The sequence below is a fragment of the Centroberyx gerrardi genome, chromosome 9 (genome assembly GCF_048128805.1).
Source record: "Centroberyx gerrardi isolate f3 chromosome 9, fCenGer3.hap1.cur.20231027, whole genome shotgun sequence".
In the NCBI taxonomy this organism is placed as follows: domain Eukaryota; kingdom Metazoa; phylum Chordata; class Actinopteri; order Beryciformes; family Berycidae; genus Centroberyx; species Centroberyx gerrardi.
Window position 1 is genome coordinate 15,149,888 of NC_136005.1, and position 18,433 is coordinate 15,168,320.

The following is an 18,433-nucleotide window of genomic DNA, read 5'->3' on the forward strand; positions in this document are numbered from 1 at the left end:
ACTCTGGGTGAATGATTGGCAAGGTCAGCTCTAACCTACTTAGAAGCAGCGTGGGCGGGGTCTTCTCCCCGGCTTTGATCTTGAGTGGACAGTCATGTGACCAAAATAGTTTCCTCAGACCAGACCAAAGACGGGGGGAAATATGCTGCTTTTGAGATGTAAAAGTATGGATACATTTATACACAAACTTTATCACTGTGTATGTCATGTTGTGTTGAATGTTACACGTTCATTTGGAATGCTGCTTCTGTGTACAAAGCATATTGATCTCACTGCATTGCTGCTCCCTTCAGGCAGGAAGACTCAGAGACAGGCTGATACTGGGAGGTCTAGTTGATCATTAACTGGCCAGTCCAATTTATTTTGTACAGTGATGCTGTCAGGCAGCACTTCACTTCCTTCTAGGAGACGCACATTCAGTGTCTACCTGTCAGCTCCCGTTTCTAGCCCAACTATGCAACCCGACCGCCGCTCTCAGCCCAGGTGAGTCTAACTGTCCTGAGTCTGGCAACATAAAGGCTGTTTCTTTAAAGCAGTAGGGGGGATGTGGACAAGGTGGACTGTCTAAAAGTAATTTAGGTGTGGGGTTTAGAAGGAATTTGAGTTAGGGGATATTTTGGAGAGAGAACATAGTGAAAATGTATCATTATGTGTGTGTTGCGATGGCAAAACTATGTTATGAGAAAAATATCAAAGCTGAGCAAGAAGGCATGACTCCCACGATTGGATTATCTGTTACAAACTTAATTATTGCCTAAAAATGTCAACTAATCCATCACATTATTCAAACTCAGTAATGTGATCTGACCATGTTTAATTAGCTTTGCTAATTTAATTAGCCTCAGACATCCACAGAATATTAAATTTAACAGGTCATTTATTCCAGTGCAAACCATTATAAATCATTATTTCAATATGTGTATAATATATGTCATATATTTTCATATATATATATATATATATATATATATATATATATATAGTCATAACCAATTTTCTCAAGTATTTATAATCTGTTTATCTGTTTCAGTAACTGCAATGAATTTCCAATTTTCATAATATGATTACTGTAATCTCTATATGTAATTTGATGATAAAAGCCAAATTGTGATATTAATGTCTTATTAGATACCTGCTCTGCAATTTACTGTAATATTGCTGCCTGATGAGAAATATTATTTTAATTATATATCTTACTTTCCATCCATAAGATCACTCTCATCAGTCCAAATGAATTAATTAAATGAAACTTTGAAATCACTTTGCTAAATTGAATATTTCTGGTGGATGCAGTATGTCAGTCAGCTGTCGTCCTGTCAATCTGTCAAACTACTGTACTCAAAACACCAACATCTGTAATCCACAAATACAGCAGGACAGAAAAAGTCTAACTCCCATCCATCCTATCTCACAGGTTATTAGTTTTGTGTCACTATCTCCTAACTACCAGATAAGTGTTATTGAAGCTGTGTTTATCGTGCTGTGGGGGCTCCATCAGTTGTAACCTGTGTCATGTCACGCTGCAGACAGGACCGTCTCCCTGAAGGTCCGGTGGGTCAGGGTCACCCGGGGTCACCAAGACCCTCGGTCTGCACACCAGAACAGTCAGCGCCGACGCACCTGAGCTGCCACAAGGTGAGGAAGTCACTCACACACAGTCACCCAGCTGACTACTGGAGGCTGCTTAGGGTTAGAGCTCAGATCTAATGTTAAGCAGGTTCTGCAGTCCTTAACTATCATCATCTATTACTTTATATCAGTGGGGTTAAACCACGGGACCCCTCAGTAAATCCAGTTTTGGTGGATTTCATGTTTTAACTTCAACTGAAAGATTACATTTCCTTTATGAATTGAGAGAATTTTACAACCCCTTGGGCTCATGAAACCCTTTCAAAACCCCACTGGATAAACTCAAAAATGCACGGTGGTCAGTATGAAAACAAGGCCGTTCTTCTTAGCTCCTGAAAATTTGACATTTAGGAGATACAAGGTTTTCACCCAACAGCTACGACATGACAAGAATATAGGTTATGAACAGTAGTCTACTAATATTCAAGGCAACTACCTATTCAGTTTTTGGACGCTTCAGAAAGGCATGGAGTTTGTTATTGTTATTGTTATTGGAACCGGTGTGCGGTGATGATTATTACTTTGATTAAGGTCAATGTGACAAATAAAAGATAATGATTTCACTGCGCAGATCTATTTACATCTATGATCATGGACCTTGGCCTACTTCATGGTCTAATATAATATATACAGTATATCTAGTGTATGAGGGATTATCAGGAACTTTAAATTTAAGATGCATTTCTCACCTTCTCTGAAATAGCAGAGTAATTTACAGACTTTGAGGAATAGATTATTTGACCACAAGACATCTCACAACTCATCCCACTATCCCCTGCTTCTGTCTTCTTCCTCCTTCTGTCTCCGTCTGCTTTTCATATTTATCTCCTGTTTTTTTTTCTTTCTTTCTCTTCACCCTCTTCTCATCTCTTCAGGAATCCTCACAGTTCTGTCCGTCCACGGGCCACAGAGACTGGCACTGTCCGGTGTGCCTGCAGACCGCCAACTTCCCCGTCCAGACAAACTGTGGCCATCTGTTCTGTGGTAAGAGAGAACACACACACACACACACACACACACACTGACCACTGGTTGTGTAAAAAGCATCAGAACAGGCCGGGTTCGTTCATTCATTCTCGCATCTCTTTGTTCACGCCTTTATGTGTGAGCTTGTTTTCATTCATTCTTCATTCTTCACACCTACTCACCTGTTACATCATTTGCTCATTCATTTATTTCATTCATTCACTGATCAGTGAAGCATCAGTGTGCTGGTGACATGTGACTCGAGCCTTGAGCACTGTCTGTTAGGCTTTCAATTATTAACTGTCGCCATGGTTTCTCTACTCTGGCTCTCACCTGACAGCTTACACAGTGTATACTTCTCATAGGCTGACTGTAATGTAAGATGTTGTCGAGCCAATTACCCACGATGAACACACTCTATTAGCAGATATGCACAGGTGCACTTCAAACATGTATGTTCAGATGCACAGACAAGAACGTTTGCTCTTGTTTTAACATCATCATCTCATTGCATTCCCAAAGTTTCTTTTGAGAAATGAGGCAGTTTTGGAGACGCATTTCAGTTGCACCCAAACATTAGAGAGCTATGTCACTGCCACCCATATGTTTATGGCGGAAGAGTAATATTGTTTGACCCAGATATTATCAGTCACTGATTATGATGTTGTTTGTATTCCAGCACTCACTTACCTTTCAGCTTTACCTTGGCATAGTCACCTAACACACTTACCACTGCACCTGCCCCACTTTCTTTGCCTCCCTAACCCATCAGAGTTTCATAGGAAATCTTTCTAATATTCAACAACTTCCTAGCAGCATTTTAAATACATCACGGTGTAAACTGCTGAATGCTTGATAGAAAGGTTCATTGCTGCGTTTCATTCTGCAGCTCCCTGTCTGATTGCCTACTGGAGACATGGCTCCTGGCTGGATGCCATCAGCTGCCCTCTCTGTAGACAGAAGGTATGCATGACGGACTTCACTACACTACATCAAATGTAAACACAGTGAGAGTCATTTAAAAACAAGCACACACGTGGAGTAAAAAAAGCTTGTGACCTTTCAGGTCAGTGTGCTGTGCCGTCTGTTCAGCGAGAGTCGATCGGACAGACAGTCGGAGGAGGTTCTCGGGGAAATCACAGACTACAACAAACGTTATTCTGGAGCCCCACGAAGGGTCAGTATCACATCGAACCCTCAGACAAACCATAATGCAGCCCAACAGCACTCACATCCCACAAACAAGCTTTTCTTCCACAGTTCATTTTCCTTATTTTCCCTGCTTTTACCTATATGAGCTCATGTAACTCACTGTCTGGTTGTGTAAAAGTATCAGGTGGTGCAATTTCCTTTTACAGCTTTGAATGTGGCATCAGATAGGATTTCCATGATAATAGACAGGAATTCCTCCACCATCCCCTCTGATAATGGGTTTGGTAACGGGAATACAGCTTATGCAACACAGAGGCTTTATTGTGCCAGACAATAGAGACAACAGAGGTCTCTCCCAAAGCTGACACACCTAGCCGCCCTTCCTTGGAGCTGAAAATGTCCTTTGATACACGTATAGGGCTCACTGATTTAAGTTTTCATGGTTAATGACTGAAAATCCTTCAAATAACCTTACATCAAAATGCCTTGTTTGAACTCTAGGTGGGGCTGTTCGCTAGAGAGTGTGCTTTTGATTGAACCTAGCCTTCAAATACACAGATGCTCTCTCATGGCCCTTGAATATGAGGTTTATAATAGAAACCACACTCATTAACTGACATACAGCTAATTGATCATAAATCTTGATTGACAGTCTGTGTGCACTGTGCATGCTCTACAAAATGGAACTCTCAATAGTCTTCAGTTTTCCTATTTAAATTTTCCTATTATTATTATTATTATTATTTTATTTTCCTAATATTCCTATTTTGTAAATACATACTATATGTTTGAGAGTGTGGAGTTTGGCATAAATGTGTGTGTCCATATGCATTCTATATATTAAATGACGATGAAATGATGTAATATACTGTAAATTGTAATCTTTAACATAGTTTTTTTTTACTAACAGTATCTTGTAAACATGCTTGTCTTTGTATCGCCTGACAAACTGCAGATGGAATTTTGCTTTCTGTTTAATTCTGGGGCAGATACCAACTCTCCAACGTCCCTGTTAAATAAATAAATAAAGTAAGTTGTATCTATAACAGTTTGACATGTTGATGTCCATCCTGATCTGCCCTTTCTCCTGTATACTGAATCTTCCAGGTAACAGACTACCTATGCGATGCGCCCCTCCTCCTGCAGCTACTGGCCCGGGGCCTGGGCACCATGGGGGGGCTGGTGTGGCTGTTTTTCTTCAGGGTGGCCCTGTGCTGCGTGGGGACCATGGTCTCCTTCTCCTCCCCTCCTCTGGACCCTGTGGACCCTGTGGAGCCTGTGGACAGTCTGCACCCTTCCCTCTGCGGGCTGCTGGGGGTCCTGGATGACCTGGTGGTGGTCATCCTGCTCCTCATCTGTGTCATCAACATCAACCAGCAGATGGCGCCGGAGAGAGGACACTCAGCACGCGCTACAGCCACACATGGAGTACTGGGGAACTCACTGTAAATAGATGCTGCTGGAGAGCTTCACTACAAGTTGTTTGACATCGACTTGTATTGGATTCCTCCCTTCTGGCTGATTAGTGGATGCAGGCATATTGACAGCAACACAGCATGCAACTGTCGAGATATTCCTCCCAGATTGTGGACTCCAGACTCCAGACCAAACTTGTGAGGTGTTTACAGAGGCTTATGTAAGAGATGTGGTGTGTACAATACAGTGTCATTCAGTGTATTGGTAAAATGACAACCATGGTTACAAATCATTATGAATCCTGAGGTGGCTGGTCTATCTAGGTCAGCAGCCACTTAATCCATGTATTCTTGTTAGTAATAGAAGAATCCTTTCTTCAATGCCCACTGAACCTGCTGGAAATGTTTCCTATACAAGATGTAATTTCATCCTGGATTTGTATAATTCATTTTTTTTAGTATCTTTTTTCTTTTGGTATCTTACCCACAAATATCGACCAAATACTGGTCAAGATGTAATTTATATTCCTCTGCACCAAATGAATTTTGCTGCCCAGAGTATCGAGAAGCTCAAGAAATGCTGCGTCAGTACTGTAATATTGACTTTCCTGTAAATACTTGATATGCTATGAATTAATGTGTATATATATATGTAAGATAAATAATATTTATTGTCTTTAATATGTGGCTTTCCTTATCCTAAGACACATTACGCATCTCCCTTTTTTAGAAAGGTTTTATTTTATTTTTAAGTTCAGTTTCCAAAGTTTCAGCAGGGCTCAGCAGTTGAAATACAAATAATTTTCCAATTTATCAAGTGACATACAGAGAACCTTACATGGAAATTTTACAGGCAGCACTGACTCAGACCTGACTGGTAAGGCAATTCTGGAAAATACACAGTGATTGCCAGAATGAAACTCATGGAATGTAAGTGAAGTCAACAAGAAACCTTAGTCCTCTTAAAGTCATGGAAGACTTCCAAGTAACAGCAGGTCAGTACCAGTAATAATGCAACAAGGCTAAGTAAAAGTACCACAGCATGAAAAAACTAGTGTATTAGAAGAGTAGACATGTCAGTGACTTCCAGACTGTCAATGTAAACCGACTTGTCAGTAGACACCCAACAAAGACAACATGACAGTTTTGACCAGAAGCACATAATCAGAGCATCACTTGGTGTTGCTGCACCAGGCCGCTGCGTTCTTGAACATGCGTAGCCAGGGCGAAGGTGTGAGAGAGGGCCGGAGGTCCCGCGGGGCCCAGGGCCACTGCCACCCCAGGGTGCAGCGCTCCGGGTGGGGCATCACAGCCAGGTGCCTCCCGTCCCTGGAGCAGAGCCCCGCTAGGCCCCGGGGGGAGCCGTTGGGGTTCAGAGGGTACTCCTCTGTGGGCTGACCCCCGTCGTCCAGGTAGCGGAGAGGGGCCAGGCCGCCAGAAATGATCTGCTCCTCTGCCTGGGAGGAGCGGAACTGCATCAGACCTGCGGGAAGGAGAGAAGTCGGGGGGAAATCAATATCAAATACAGCTGACGATTACTGAACACGCTGACCTGTGACATGTACAAACGAGTCAGCAGAATGAGTCAAAGATGTGTAAGTTCAAGTGATTTCCACTGAGTGGCCTTTATGATTCAACTCTGCATTCCCTCCTTGCCCTTCTCTCAACAGCCACTCAGGTATTTGTCAGAACTTAATGGTTACTAGCAAAATGGCTGCCAGGAGACTACTGGAGCTGTGAGCATGTATAACATTTGTGACAGACTAAGAGCTACCACATGATCTACTGTAGAACACAGCTGTGGTTATTACTGCACCTTCTCCATGTGCAACCCACACTCCCAGCGCTGAGCCCTCCATGCCTCTGAGCCAGATGGACGGGGAAGCCTGGATCCCCACGCTGACGAACCGAGACTCAAACCTGCCAGACTTATTATGGGTCAGCACCACTTCAGACTCTGGGGAAACAAATGGCACAAATAGCACAAATCAGAATCACCCAAAAACTCAGTTAACTGCTGCGAATGTTTCTAGGCAGAATGCTTTAATATTGCGTTGTTCTATTTTAGGCAACATTTCCATGGTTTCCTCCTCCTCTTACCTCCTCCATCCTCCCCCTCTCCCACCCAGCCCAGCAGGGCCAGCAGCTGGCAGCCGTTGCACACACCCAGACTCAGCGTGTCGTCCCGCCGGCGAAAGCGCTCAAACTCTGCCTTGGCCTGGGGGTTGTATGCTACAGTAGCAGCCCAACCTTTGATGAAAGACAAATAGTGTTATAGGAAAAACATCTGTGTCTCAAAATGTCTGTGTGTGTGTTTGTGTGTGTGTGTGAGAGTGTGTCTGTTTGCCTTTGGCTGATCCCAGGACATCTGCGTAGCTGAATCCACCTACAAACACCACTGCTTTAAAAGGCTCCAGGGTCAGGGAGCCAGAACACAGGTCCTGCATGGTCACATCCCACACCTACACACAGACAAATATAGGGAGGAGGGCTGCACATAAGAAGTATAGCATAGGCATAGCAACAAATATATGCAAGTGAATGTCGGTTTGTTTACCTCAAAGCCAGCCATATGCAGAGACACACCCATCTCTCTGTCTCCGTTGCTGCCCTCTTCTCTGACCACAGCGACACGCGGCTTCCCTGCAGCTAAAGAAATGCAACAAAAACACATATTCATCTGACGAAGCACACACAAAGTCAAATAATTATACTATATCAGTTATAATAACAACGTGGTCCAGTCTTACCGAGCTGGCTCATGCTGGGCATCTCTGAGGGGTCAAAGGTCAGTTTGAAGTAGGGCTGCGTCCTCCTGGCTAGCCCCTCCTCCTCCTGTCTCACACAGAGCTCATTGGTCTGGAGGCGTTCCAGCTGGAAACTGGTGTCTTCCCATAATGCTCTGAGGTTAGGCAGCCGCTCGCTCAGTACTTCCTGTCCATCCACACGGACATTGACCTGGAAGACAAGGAAGGGAAATGGAAGATGGCGGTCGTCACAGATTAAGTGAAAAGGCTTGAGGCACATGTTGAGGTAGATGTTTGGAAATCTCACCATCGCCTCTGGTCCAAAGCCGCAGGTTCTGCCGATGCGATGGCACTGCAGGCCTGCATCGGTGTATCTCTGACACACTGTTTCCACATCAGGCTGCGATACCTCCAGAACCAAACCCAGCTCTTCACTGAACAACAGCTCCAAGGCTACACAGAAAACAAAACAAGTATTGTGTGTGTCTATGTGTATAAAATGTAGAACCATTTCTAAAATACAGGCTGCAAAGGAAAACAGCCAACTGTTACTCCAGCACTGAACTAACCTCCGACTCCTTGTGACGACAACTCAACATCAATCCCACGGTTTCCTGCAAACGCCATCTCCAGCACACATGAAATGAGGCCCCCATCACTGATGTCATGTCCTGCGCTCAGCAGACGATCTGGGGAAAAAAAACAAAAATTATATTTTCAATTATAAGTGCTTTACACTACTTACTGATTTACTTCCACGCTGATTTCAACTACTTTACGTAATCAGAATATGACAGGAACAATACACATTTTTTTTTTATATTATTCAGAAGGTAATAACACATAACAGAAGAGATACTGCCTCCTGCTCATGCTTGCACATTCATCGAGAATCCACAGCAAAACCACTAGGTGGCCGCGTCATCACGGTATAAAGCCACAGCCTTTAAATGGGAGAATGAATGGAGTATAGAATAGAGTATAGAACTGCAGCAATCTAAATAAACAATCGGTCACAGTCTGAATCTCTTTTCTGTGAACATTTAACGCTTACAACACAGTAAAACAATGCCACACCTTTCTGAGGCAGACCTTCTGTGTAATATCTGAAGTTTTAAAATAGCCAGTGTTCCCCTGTAAATTAGTGGTAGGTAGAGCTTGAGAGTGCTAGAGCAAACTGACCGTGTACGAGGGTCTGAGTGGTATTGAAGCAGGCAGTCAATAGTTCTGGCTGGTCCAGGTCAGCGGAGGTTTCTCCCAGCTGGCTGTAGCACTGAGCCAGGGCAGAGCCGCCTAAGCGATGCCGGCCCGGACTCAGCGGGACCCACAGCAACACGCCTGGGGAGGGGAGACAAAGGGTCAGAGGCAGGTCTGTCTGATATCGAGCTTGTGTGAGTGTGTGTGAGACGGCAAAGGAGAGAGACATTATGTGTGTGAAGGTCAACACAAGTCAGAACCTGGGAGAGAGGGGAGGAAAAGAGGACTAACATAATGAGGGAATTTCAAGTTCTCCAAGTTCTGCTTCCGCTACGATAAATCTAATTAAAAAGCAAAACTATGAATAAAGTGAATAACGCAAAAACTTTGTACTGATTTTCTGTACTCAGATATGAGTGTGTGTGTGTGTGTGTGTGTGTGTGTGTCTGAGTGTCTGAGTGTAAAAGGACCTTTGCCATCTGGATCCTCGAGATCAGGAGTGACAGTGGCAGTGATGTCAGGACACACAGCGTACACCGAGATAACCAGAGCACCTGCAGCACAGAGGGAAAGACGAGTGGAGATAAAACACACACACGGACACACACACTCATACAGACACTGATACACACATTAAGTGAGAGTACCTGGGGCTTTGACAGTCTCTTTCCCGACTCTAGCGGCCATACTTAAAGAGTCCTTGCCCCCATCAATGGCCACTCCCAGCTGACCCATGACCTCACACATGGCCCTGCACGCCTCCCAGAGACACGCTCCCTCGCCAGGCAGCTTGGCAGCCCACATCCAGTTCCCACTACACTTCACATCCTGAAACACACAACCAGGACATCTACCAGGCTGACTCTATTCATTTCTCAAATTTAGACCCCTATGAACAACATTATATATGAAGGATTCATTTCCAAATTGCTATATATACATTTCTGGAGAAAAAAATCATTACCTGAAAGTTGTCATTCACTATCTAACCAGGGACAAAAGTACCTAATGTCCTTTGAAAAAATGCCATCATTTGTTTTGAGATTGTAAGACTAGGTTTCACTTTTTCAAATGGTGGATATCTCATTTTGGAACAAAACGCTCCATGGTTGCATTTTGGCTGAAAGTGATGCTGTGAATTTCCTCACACTCCTCATTATCCTCTTACCCTCAGGGCCGTGACTTTGGCAAAAACCAGATTGGTCAGAGCTTCTCCGACAGCCATGCGAGCCCCCGCCCCCGGGGAGACCAGGCCTTTGATTGGCTGCTCTCCGATAGCAGTCGCTGCCCCCTCTAGGCTGAACGGTGACAGAGCAACCACAGCTACATCGGCCAATGGGGTGTGAAGAGGACCGACACACTGTTGCTGGGCAACCAAACCGGTCACAGACCGGTCCACCTGAGGGAAGAACAGAAAGAAGGCATGGAGAGTCAAAAACCTCCACAAAAAGGCAACTCTTGGGTGTTGATTATCATAGCTGTACCCCCAAAGAGACATACAGTGTAATACAGAAATACACACACACAAAAACAATCAGACATGGACCTTGTTGGTCAGGTAGCGTTTGGATGCCACAGCAGGCAATCGTAAAACTCTGTCCAGTGCATCTCTAACTGTCAGCCCAACAGGAAGAGTCAGAGGTTGGAGGGACGGGGCCCGGCGTTCCATCACAAACTCCTTCTGGGGCATCTTCCCCAGGACCCACTCCAGCTGCAGGTCCACAGGACAGCGCCCCTCGCTGGCCTGATCTCCGCTGCCTCCCTCATCATCCACCAGCACAATCTATGGGAGAGATGAGTTTGAAATAAGCACATGGTATAAAGTATTTAAGGATATGAGCGCTGATCTGGAATCTATTTAAGCACAGTACTTGTTGTCCGGCCATATGACCTAACCAATAATCACCGATCAATACAGCAGATCGGTTAGAACAGTGGATCTGGTTGAGACATGCCTTGCCGTCTCCAGTGATGTTTCCAACAAAGTCGACGGGACACTTCTCCCTCTGACACACCCTCTCCAGGAAGGAGCGGTCTGACGGGCGGAGCAGCAGGGCGTTGCTCTCCTGATACTCGGCCCCCCACAGCTCCAACACGCTCAATGTGGGGTCACCTTTCTACAGAGGGGGGAGAGGGAGAGGGAGAGGGAGAGGGAGAGGGAGAGGGAGAGATAAGAGTAAAACAAAGAGTGAAACAGATGGGAGAGAGCAGAATCAATAAACACGATCTTACAAGATGTTGCTGGAGGAATCAAGAGGAAACAAACAATTCTCCTTGTCAGCATGAAACAGAGTAAATGTGTTCACATGCAGGAATTACTATCCAAGTGCATGTGTATGTGTGTGTGTATGTGTATGTGTATGTGTTGATTACCTTGAATCTACTCGAGTAGATGACAGCTCCTGCTGGCTCGCTCAGCTCCTTAAGCACATTACCTGAACAAGACAACATGGTTCAGTATCTTAACTTTTGTCTCATCCTGTAAACATCACAAAAAAACTAAAAACACCGTGTACCGTTTCCTCCTGCTCCCTGATCATGTATACTACAGATGGGGTTTCCACTGCTCCTTTCCAGGCAGGCCCTGAGAGCCCGATTCATCTTCTGCTCCATCTCGGCATCGCCCCTCTGCACCGCACCCAGATCCCTGGCACTGGAGTTGTCCCCCTGGACCTGCAGGCCAAAACATATTCAAAAACATTGAGGTTACTGATCAGCACCATGTGAGGTCTGGACACTGCTAGTCTGAGTTAACGGCCATACTTGTACAGAAGAGGCTGCTCCTCCTCCCACGCCGATCCTGTACACCGGCCCTCCGATCTTCACCACTTCCATTCCTAATCGACAAGCACAGCAGAAGAGCAGAAGAACATGGTGAATCATCGATCGATATGTATAAATATAGCTCTTGCATTGATTAAACCCATTTGACACGCTCATAGTTAAATCGTTACCCGTCTCTGCCTCTTCCTTCTTTACGTGAGCGTCTTCAATAGAGCCGAGCCCACCGCTGAACATGATTGGTTTAATCCACTCTCGCCTCTCCCCGTTAGCCAGCCGCATGCCACAGGAACGGGCAAAACCTAGAGGAGAGAGAGTCAGTGAAGTTTTATTCTGTACGTTGTTCAGCTCTGTTCTGTCTTCTTCTCTGGTTCAGGTACAGAATTTCCCTGGTCGGCCGAATCTAGACATGCTTCAGTGCGTATATTAGTTTCCCTACCTGACAGGACGGGCTCTCCAAACTTGTTGCCGTAGTCTGATGCTCCATCACTGGCCTCGATGGCCACTTGCAGCGGAGGGGCGAAGCTGGAGGGATACTCCCAGCCCTCTCCCTCACTCTCCCATGGAAGCCTGTAACCTGGAGGAGGAGACAGCAAGAAAATATATATTGTTGGCTCAAGAACTAATTTCTATGAAACTCAGTCCATTAAACCTCACAGAAAGTGAAGGATACTGTCTTTCAGGTACATTAAACTGACCTGGTATGTGCAGGTTGCCAAAGCAGTAGCCTGCAGTGCCAGCGATGACATGGCCTCCCTGTCCGGCACTCTGGACATCCCGGATACGACCCCCTGTCCCTGTGGTGGCGCCACTGAATGGGGCTACGCCTAAAGGTTGGGTCAGATGAGAAAGAGAGGAATTATTTGGAAAACAAAGTACACTTACAGTATATATGTTGTGCGAGTACGATGGTTTCGTGTGTGCTGACCAGTAGGGAAGTTGTGCGTCTCCGCAGTGAAGATGACGTGTCTTAGTGAGCGCCGCGTCTCATAAGCGCTGGCTTGGGATGGCTCTTTAGGAAAAACACACTCCAACTCCATTCCTTTGATGCCACTGGACACACACACACATTTGAGTTAGTCAGTGTGAAATGCAAAGAGAGAGACATGGACACAAACAGCATCTGTGTTTCCACTCCTACCTGCTGTTGTCACAGAACTTGATGACGTTGTTTTGGTTGCTGTGCCGCTGGGTGTCCATGATGAGGCTGAAGAGAGTCTCCTTCTGCTCCTGTCCGTCAATCACCATTCGCCCCCGGAAGAACCAGTGGCGACTGTGCTCACTGGGGAACGGGGGGACAAAGACAGCATCAGAGAATAAAGACTTCCAGGTAGTAAAGCAAGTAAAGTAAACTGCAGAATAAAGCCAAGAAGCATATGCAATACAAATCTATCCTGCTCATCTCCCTGTTGCACACAAACCCACCTGTTGGACTGGGCCAAGTCGAAACACTCCACACTGGTGGGATTCCTTTTAACTCTCTGGAACATGGATGTGTAGAAGTCCAGGTCCCAGGGGTCAAATGCCAGGCCTGCATTAAGCACAGCAAGCACAAACTCATCAAATCTTGGTACAAAAACAAAAAACACCACTCAGGGTAAACAGACACTATGCAATTAAATAGCAATTACATTTTACTACACAAATTCAGCAGCACCATGATTTTGAAAAATTTGGCTTGCACAGCAACTTTGCTCTTAATTAGCTCAAGTAATCTGCAGCAATTCTTGTGCTCATCCTGTTTTGAATTGATATCTAACCTTAGTACAGGAGTGGGTGCTTATTTAACTGTGAAAGCATTTTTTTTAATATACAGTTTTTTTTCAAACAGCAGTGCAAACAGCAACCCACACAGCAGTTGGTAATCATGTAAATCCTGGCAAGCTGCAAAATCACTATGCATGCACAAACAGACAGACAGACAGACAGACACACAAAATGAGATCATTTCAATACAGTATAAAAATATCATACACTCTGCATGCTTCAAGGAAACAGAACCCCCCCAAAACTTAACACTTGCATTCCTGGTTTACGTACGTTTTTAATCCGAATATTTCAACAGAAATCAACTAGCACAGACACTGGTATTAAAAACAAACAGATAAACATAAAAAGATTACTTGAGGGGGCTACAACCGTTGTCCTTGACTACAGTTCTTAGAAACAACCAAGTACGCACTGCTTTAAATTGATGTCAAAAGCTGTAAAAATTGTTTTATAGATGCTGTTTTGTGTCCCTTCTACTAAACACTTTCAACTGGGCATGCAAAATAGTTAAAGTGAAATCAATCCATTGGGGATTTAAGTGGCTAGCAAGTGCTGAAATCATTAATATCTATTTGAGCAGCTCATGAATATTAATGAAGTTGTGCAGAACTGAGTAAGCAGACCATAAATATAAACGCACACCATGCTATGTCGCAGTGGGCAGTATTAGTTTAAACCAGAGAAGAACAGTCCATGAATCACCAAGGTCTGCCTGTCTATACATAGCTTTTCTCAAAAGTCTGCTTGAACTGTTGGTGCACTGAGACGGTCCTCAGAACATGGTTAACTTCTGAGTTCACTATTGCAAAGTTGCACCCAAATGGCTGAACAATTCATATAAAAGTGCTAGATGTAGGCTTGAGCTTGTCCTCCGAGTAAATTTATTATAACAGTTCCGTAGCATGTTTAGGTTGCAAGTTTACACCAATGTGATCCTGCAGTAGGTATAAACCAACGTAATCCTACAATAGTCAGCAACTTCAAAAAATGTTTTCTAGATGCATGTGGTTTGATAACTGTAGGGATTGTTGTTTAAAAAAAACCCACTAGGAAAAGTGAATCATGGGATTTGAAGGTCTTGAGTGAAACGGATAAACTGACTTCGCAACACGCCAAAAACCAAACCATATCACATATCAGATTCATTTATTCACTATTTGACTATGACATTCAATGAAACAGATACACTTTATTTTGAGGTTTCTTTTGCCTTTGAATCCCATCAGACAAACACGCACACACACACGCACTAATCAGCAACATCATCCCTGTCCTGTGACCTTAACCATCTTAGTACTAATGTCATGCATCATGTGACAGCCGCCCCCCCTCCCCCCCCCCCCCCTCCCCCTGGACACAAAATACTCACAGATAGCAGCAGGACTGAAAAGGGGCATAAAGAAAGAGAGAATGAGGAAGAGTTAGGAGACAGCAACAGTCCACAGACTGATAAGAAACATAGTGCGAGTAGCAGAGGTGTAGGCAGAGATAGAGAAAGACTGAAGCAGTAGAGTGGTAAGACAGAAATACCACAAATTTGGAAATTTAGAGTAGGCTGTATCAGATCTCAGCGTGTATAAAGAGCGTCTTACCCAGATCATCATTTGCCGTCTCCAAGGCAGCTCGGCCCTTCCCCAGGATGTCCACCTCAAAGACCTCCTGCGGCTTGGTTTCCACGGTGAACGAGGTGATGGGATGCGGATAGATGCATTCTGTCATACTGTCATACACACACTCAATCAGCTCCTGTATATCTCCGCTGAGCTCGTTCACACTCTGTCCGTTCTTGGGCTGGAGGGGGAGAGAAGGACGGAGCACATGGGATGCAGGGACATAAAGTGACAAGAGCAATCCTGAATCAACACTCTAAAAGCTGATTATTTGTGTGTGTGTGCGTGTGTGTGTGTGTGTGTGTGTGTGTGTGTGCGCGCGTTCAAACCTTGATTAGAAGCCTGCGAGACAGCTCGACTCGTGTGACATTGCTGAGGCCGGCGCTCTGGCAGATGGACACGGCGTTAGTGGACCATGCAGTGGAGAAGTTCAACCTGCAGGGCAAAACAGCCAACGAATCATGAATCATATCTAAGATGAAGCCCGTATTCTGTTATTAGACTTTGATAACTGCATTACTGCTGTTTTGTTCCTCATAAGCCACCCATTAAATAAAAAAATAAAAAATACATTTCCCACAGTTGTAAAGTATCTGAAATGATACCCTGTGGTTATTAATTATTTTTTTGTAATGGAATTCATAAGAATGCAAATCGCACTTTATACTAAAATTACCATTAAATAGTTCCATATTTTCTTCCAGCAGACACAGTGAACATCTGCTGAGTTTTTTCCCCATCTATTATTTATCCGTTCAGTTTATGGTTGAATGTTGCTGCTGTCATATTGTTTAATGCTTATTGCTACTGTCCTGCACACTGAGCCAGGACAACTGCATTTTGTAAAGTTGGTTGTACACATTTTGCTAAATGGAAATATGACATTTTCTTCACTGCATTTTAAACATCTGTAAATTCTCATTTTTTTATCAATTACCAATAGCAATTGGGATCAGTACTGATCCACTCTGTACAAAAGCATTACTTCAATTCCACTCTAACCCAAAATTCATGTTCAATTTGTTCCAGTGTTTACAGATATATAACAATAAACAACCCATTTCTAGTTTCAAAATATATTGAAAACTGAAGTTAATATGTGGCGGGCCTTTATTAATCAGTTCATCAGTTGACAGTTTTAAAATGTCTTCAGTGTGGGGCAGACGTGGAGCCACAGGATGTATGACTCTGATGCCAGACGGGGATTTTAACTGAACCGGTACCTGGGTCCGATCTCCACCAGTCTCTCCCCCTTGCCCTCTGTCAGGTTGGGTTTCTCAGACAGCGGCTCTGCCTGCAGAGGAGGACGAAACAACCACAGCAGAACCTCCCTCTCCTCGGCACTAAGACTTTCACTGCCTGTACGGGAGAGGAGGAGGGGGATAAGGAATTAGTAGAGGTGGGAAAAGGAAGGAGAGGAGTGTGTGGAAGACTGTTAGAAAGTCTCAAGGCTGAACATGGTAAATTAATCTTTCCAGGACTTTTGACAATTGTTTTATCCATCCAAATCCTCCACGTTTCATTATTAGCATCTTCACTAGTAACTGTCAGACTGTTTCGTCCTCACCTGTCAGCTCCACGTTGTAGCACAGCTCACTAGTGATTGACAGCTGGGGGTAGAGCTGGGCGGCCCTCTGTAAGGCCCGCCCCCTCACAGCCTCGCTACTGTAGAACCTCACCACAGCCATGACTGATGGACAAAGAGAAAATAATTTAGTTTGCGGCCGGAGGAATCAGTACATCAATGGCCGTAGAACATTACTGATAATCAGTAAGGGCCGAGCAGCGAACTCACGATTACTCACTGAGGCCGACCTTTGTCTTCAGGTCGATCCAGGTCAAGACAGCGGCCCAACAGATAACAAGCCATTGACAATATTGTGTAAAGCCTGGGGCCGAGGCTCAGTCTGTTACCACAGATCCACAGACACATACAGAAAGAGGCTGTGAGTGTGTGCGTGTGAGTGTGTGTGTGTGTGTGTGGAGGGGTCCTGGTTCGAAGAGATCACTCTATGGTCTGAGCTGGCCTTCAGACCATAAAATGATCACAATAAACAACCAAGGAGTTGTGTTGTGTTGATGTATAGATGTTGCAACTGAACTCGGTTCATCTAAGGAGATATTTTCATATCACAAGAAGGGATGTAGTGAAGGGTAAACCAACCTAAACTCGGTTTATCCACTTTTTAAATTTGTTAAATACCTGATATAAGCTAATAAAGGCTTTTATGATATAGTGTATTATGTTAATGGTTACATAAAAGTAGCATAAGACAAATTAATACCAACACTGGACTGGTGGTTCTTCACCTTATGATCAAACATTTTGATTTGATTGATTTGTTTATAGCTTTTCATTTATCATTTCAGCAGTGCTCACAAGTAACTGTCCATGCACTGGAAAAGCACTATACAATATATATGAGGTTAACATTTTAGATGCTGCAGCTCATTCATTGACAAAAATGTACATAAATATGTGATAGATATAGATAACTCCTTCCACTGAACCCACAGACAGCCTCCTCATAATTTGGATCATCTGTCTTGATTGTGTGCATGTTGCATGTCACACACACTGCACGGGTCTACAGCTGTCAGCAGCTTTCTGTTAGTGCAGACCCCCCATCTCATAACACTAAGTGGACACAGGCTGATGTGACTGATTACACTGTTTTTAACCAATCTGCTTTTACACTCTGCAGCAACAAAATGTGTTTTTTTATGGAGGTAAGGCGGAGAATATGGCAGCTAGTAACATCTCACATTAGCTAAAGGATGCAGTTTTGTGCAAATAGTTACATGCGGTAGTTGGATTGCTCTCATTGTTTTGCTTCCTCTGTTTGCTGTGTGGAAGCTAAGTCGGCTACAAGCTGAAGAGTTAGCAAGAAGCGAGTTAGCAACTTTCCTGCAACTTCAGCATTATTCAGTATTTCGGCACTAAGTATCGTATGAAAACACAAGTTGAGATGCCACTCACCCTGCGCGTCCAAGATAACCCTCTTTTCTTGAATGGACTGAAGTGATTTGGCTGTGTGGTCTGCAGACTGACAGGATGGACCTCAGAGACCCACGTGTGAGCCGCCGAAATGTGTGCGCATGCGCGAGTTTTGTGTGTCATCATTTGTGTTGTTCATGCCCTGTTGTACCGAGAGAAAGCCTTTGA

General features: G+C 44.3%; 2 protein-coding genes across 2 annotated transcripts; one reads left to right on the forward strand and one right to left on the reverse strand.

Moving 5' to 3' along the window:
* The first annotated feature begins 454 nt into the window (after positions 1-454).
* On the forward strand, positions 455-5,196 carry LOC139908788 (E3 ubiquitin-protein ligase RNF170). Its single transcript, XM_071895608.2, has 6 exons — positions 455-483; positions 1,527-1,635; positions 2,505-2,613; positions 3,485-3,558; positions 3,662-3,772; positions 4,855-5,196. The coding sequence occupies exons 1-6, from the start codon at positions 455-457 to the stop codon at positions 5,194-5,196; spliced, it is 774 nt and encodes a 257-aa protein (XP_071751709.2).
* An 865-nt stretch (positions 5,197-6,061) lies between these two features.
* On the reverse strand, positions 6,062-18,325 carry pfas (phosphoribosylformylglycinamidine synthase). Its single transcript, XM_071895637.2, has 28 exons — positions 18,248-18,325; positions 16,835-16,957; positions 16,491-16,626; positions 15,597-15,702; positions 15,250-15,448; positions 13,313-13,418; positions 13,029-13,169; positions 12,816-12,940; positions 12,586-12,714; positions 12,327-12,464; positions 12,061-12,189; positions 11,870-11,943; positions 11,623-11,779; positions 11,480-11,541; positions 11,062-11,223; positions 10,653-10,889; positions 10,275-10,505; positions 9,754-9,934; positions 9,577-9,660; positions 9,092-9,247; positions 8,479-8,598; positions 8,217-8,362; positions 7,913-8,120; positions 7,720-7,811; positions 7,510-7,624; positions 7,263-7,412; positions 6,979-7,119; positions 6,062-6,645 (listed from the first exon to the last, which is right to left on the reverse strand). Exons 2-28 carry the CDS (start codon positions 16,953-16,955, stop codon positions 6,335-6,337), a joined length of 3,957 nt encoding a protein of 1,318 aa, XP_071751738.2. The 5' UTR covers positions 16,956-16,957; positions 18,248-18,325; the 3' UTR covers positions 6,062-6,334.
* Positions 18,326-18,433: the final 108 nt, after the last annotated feature.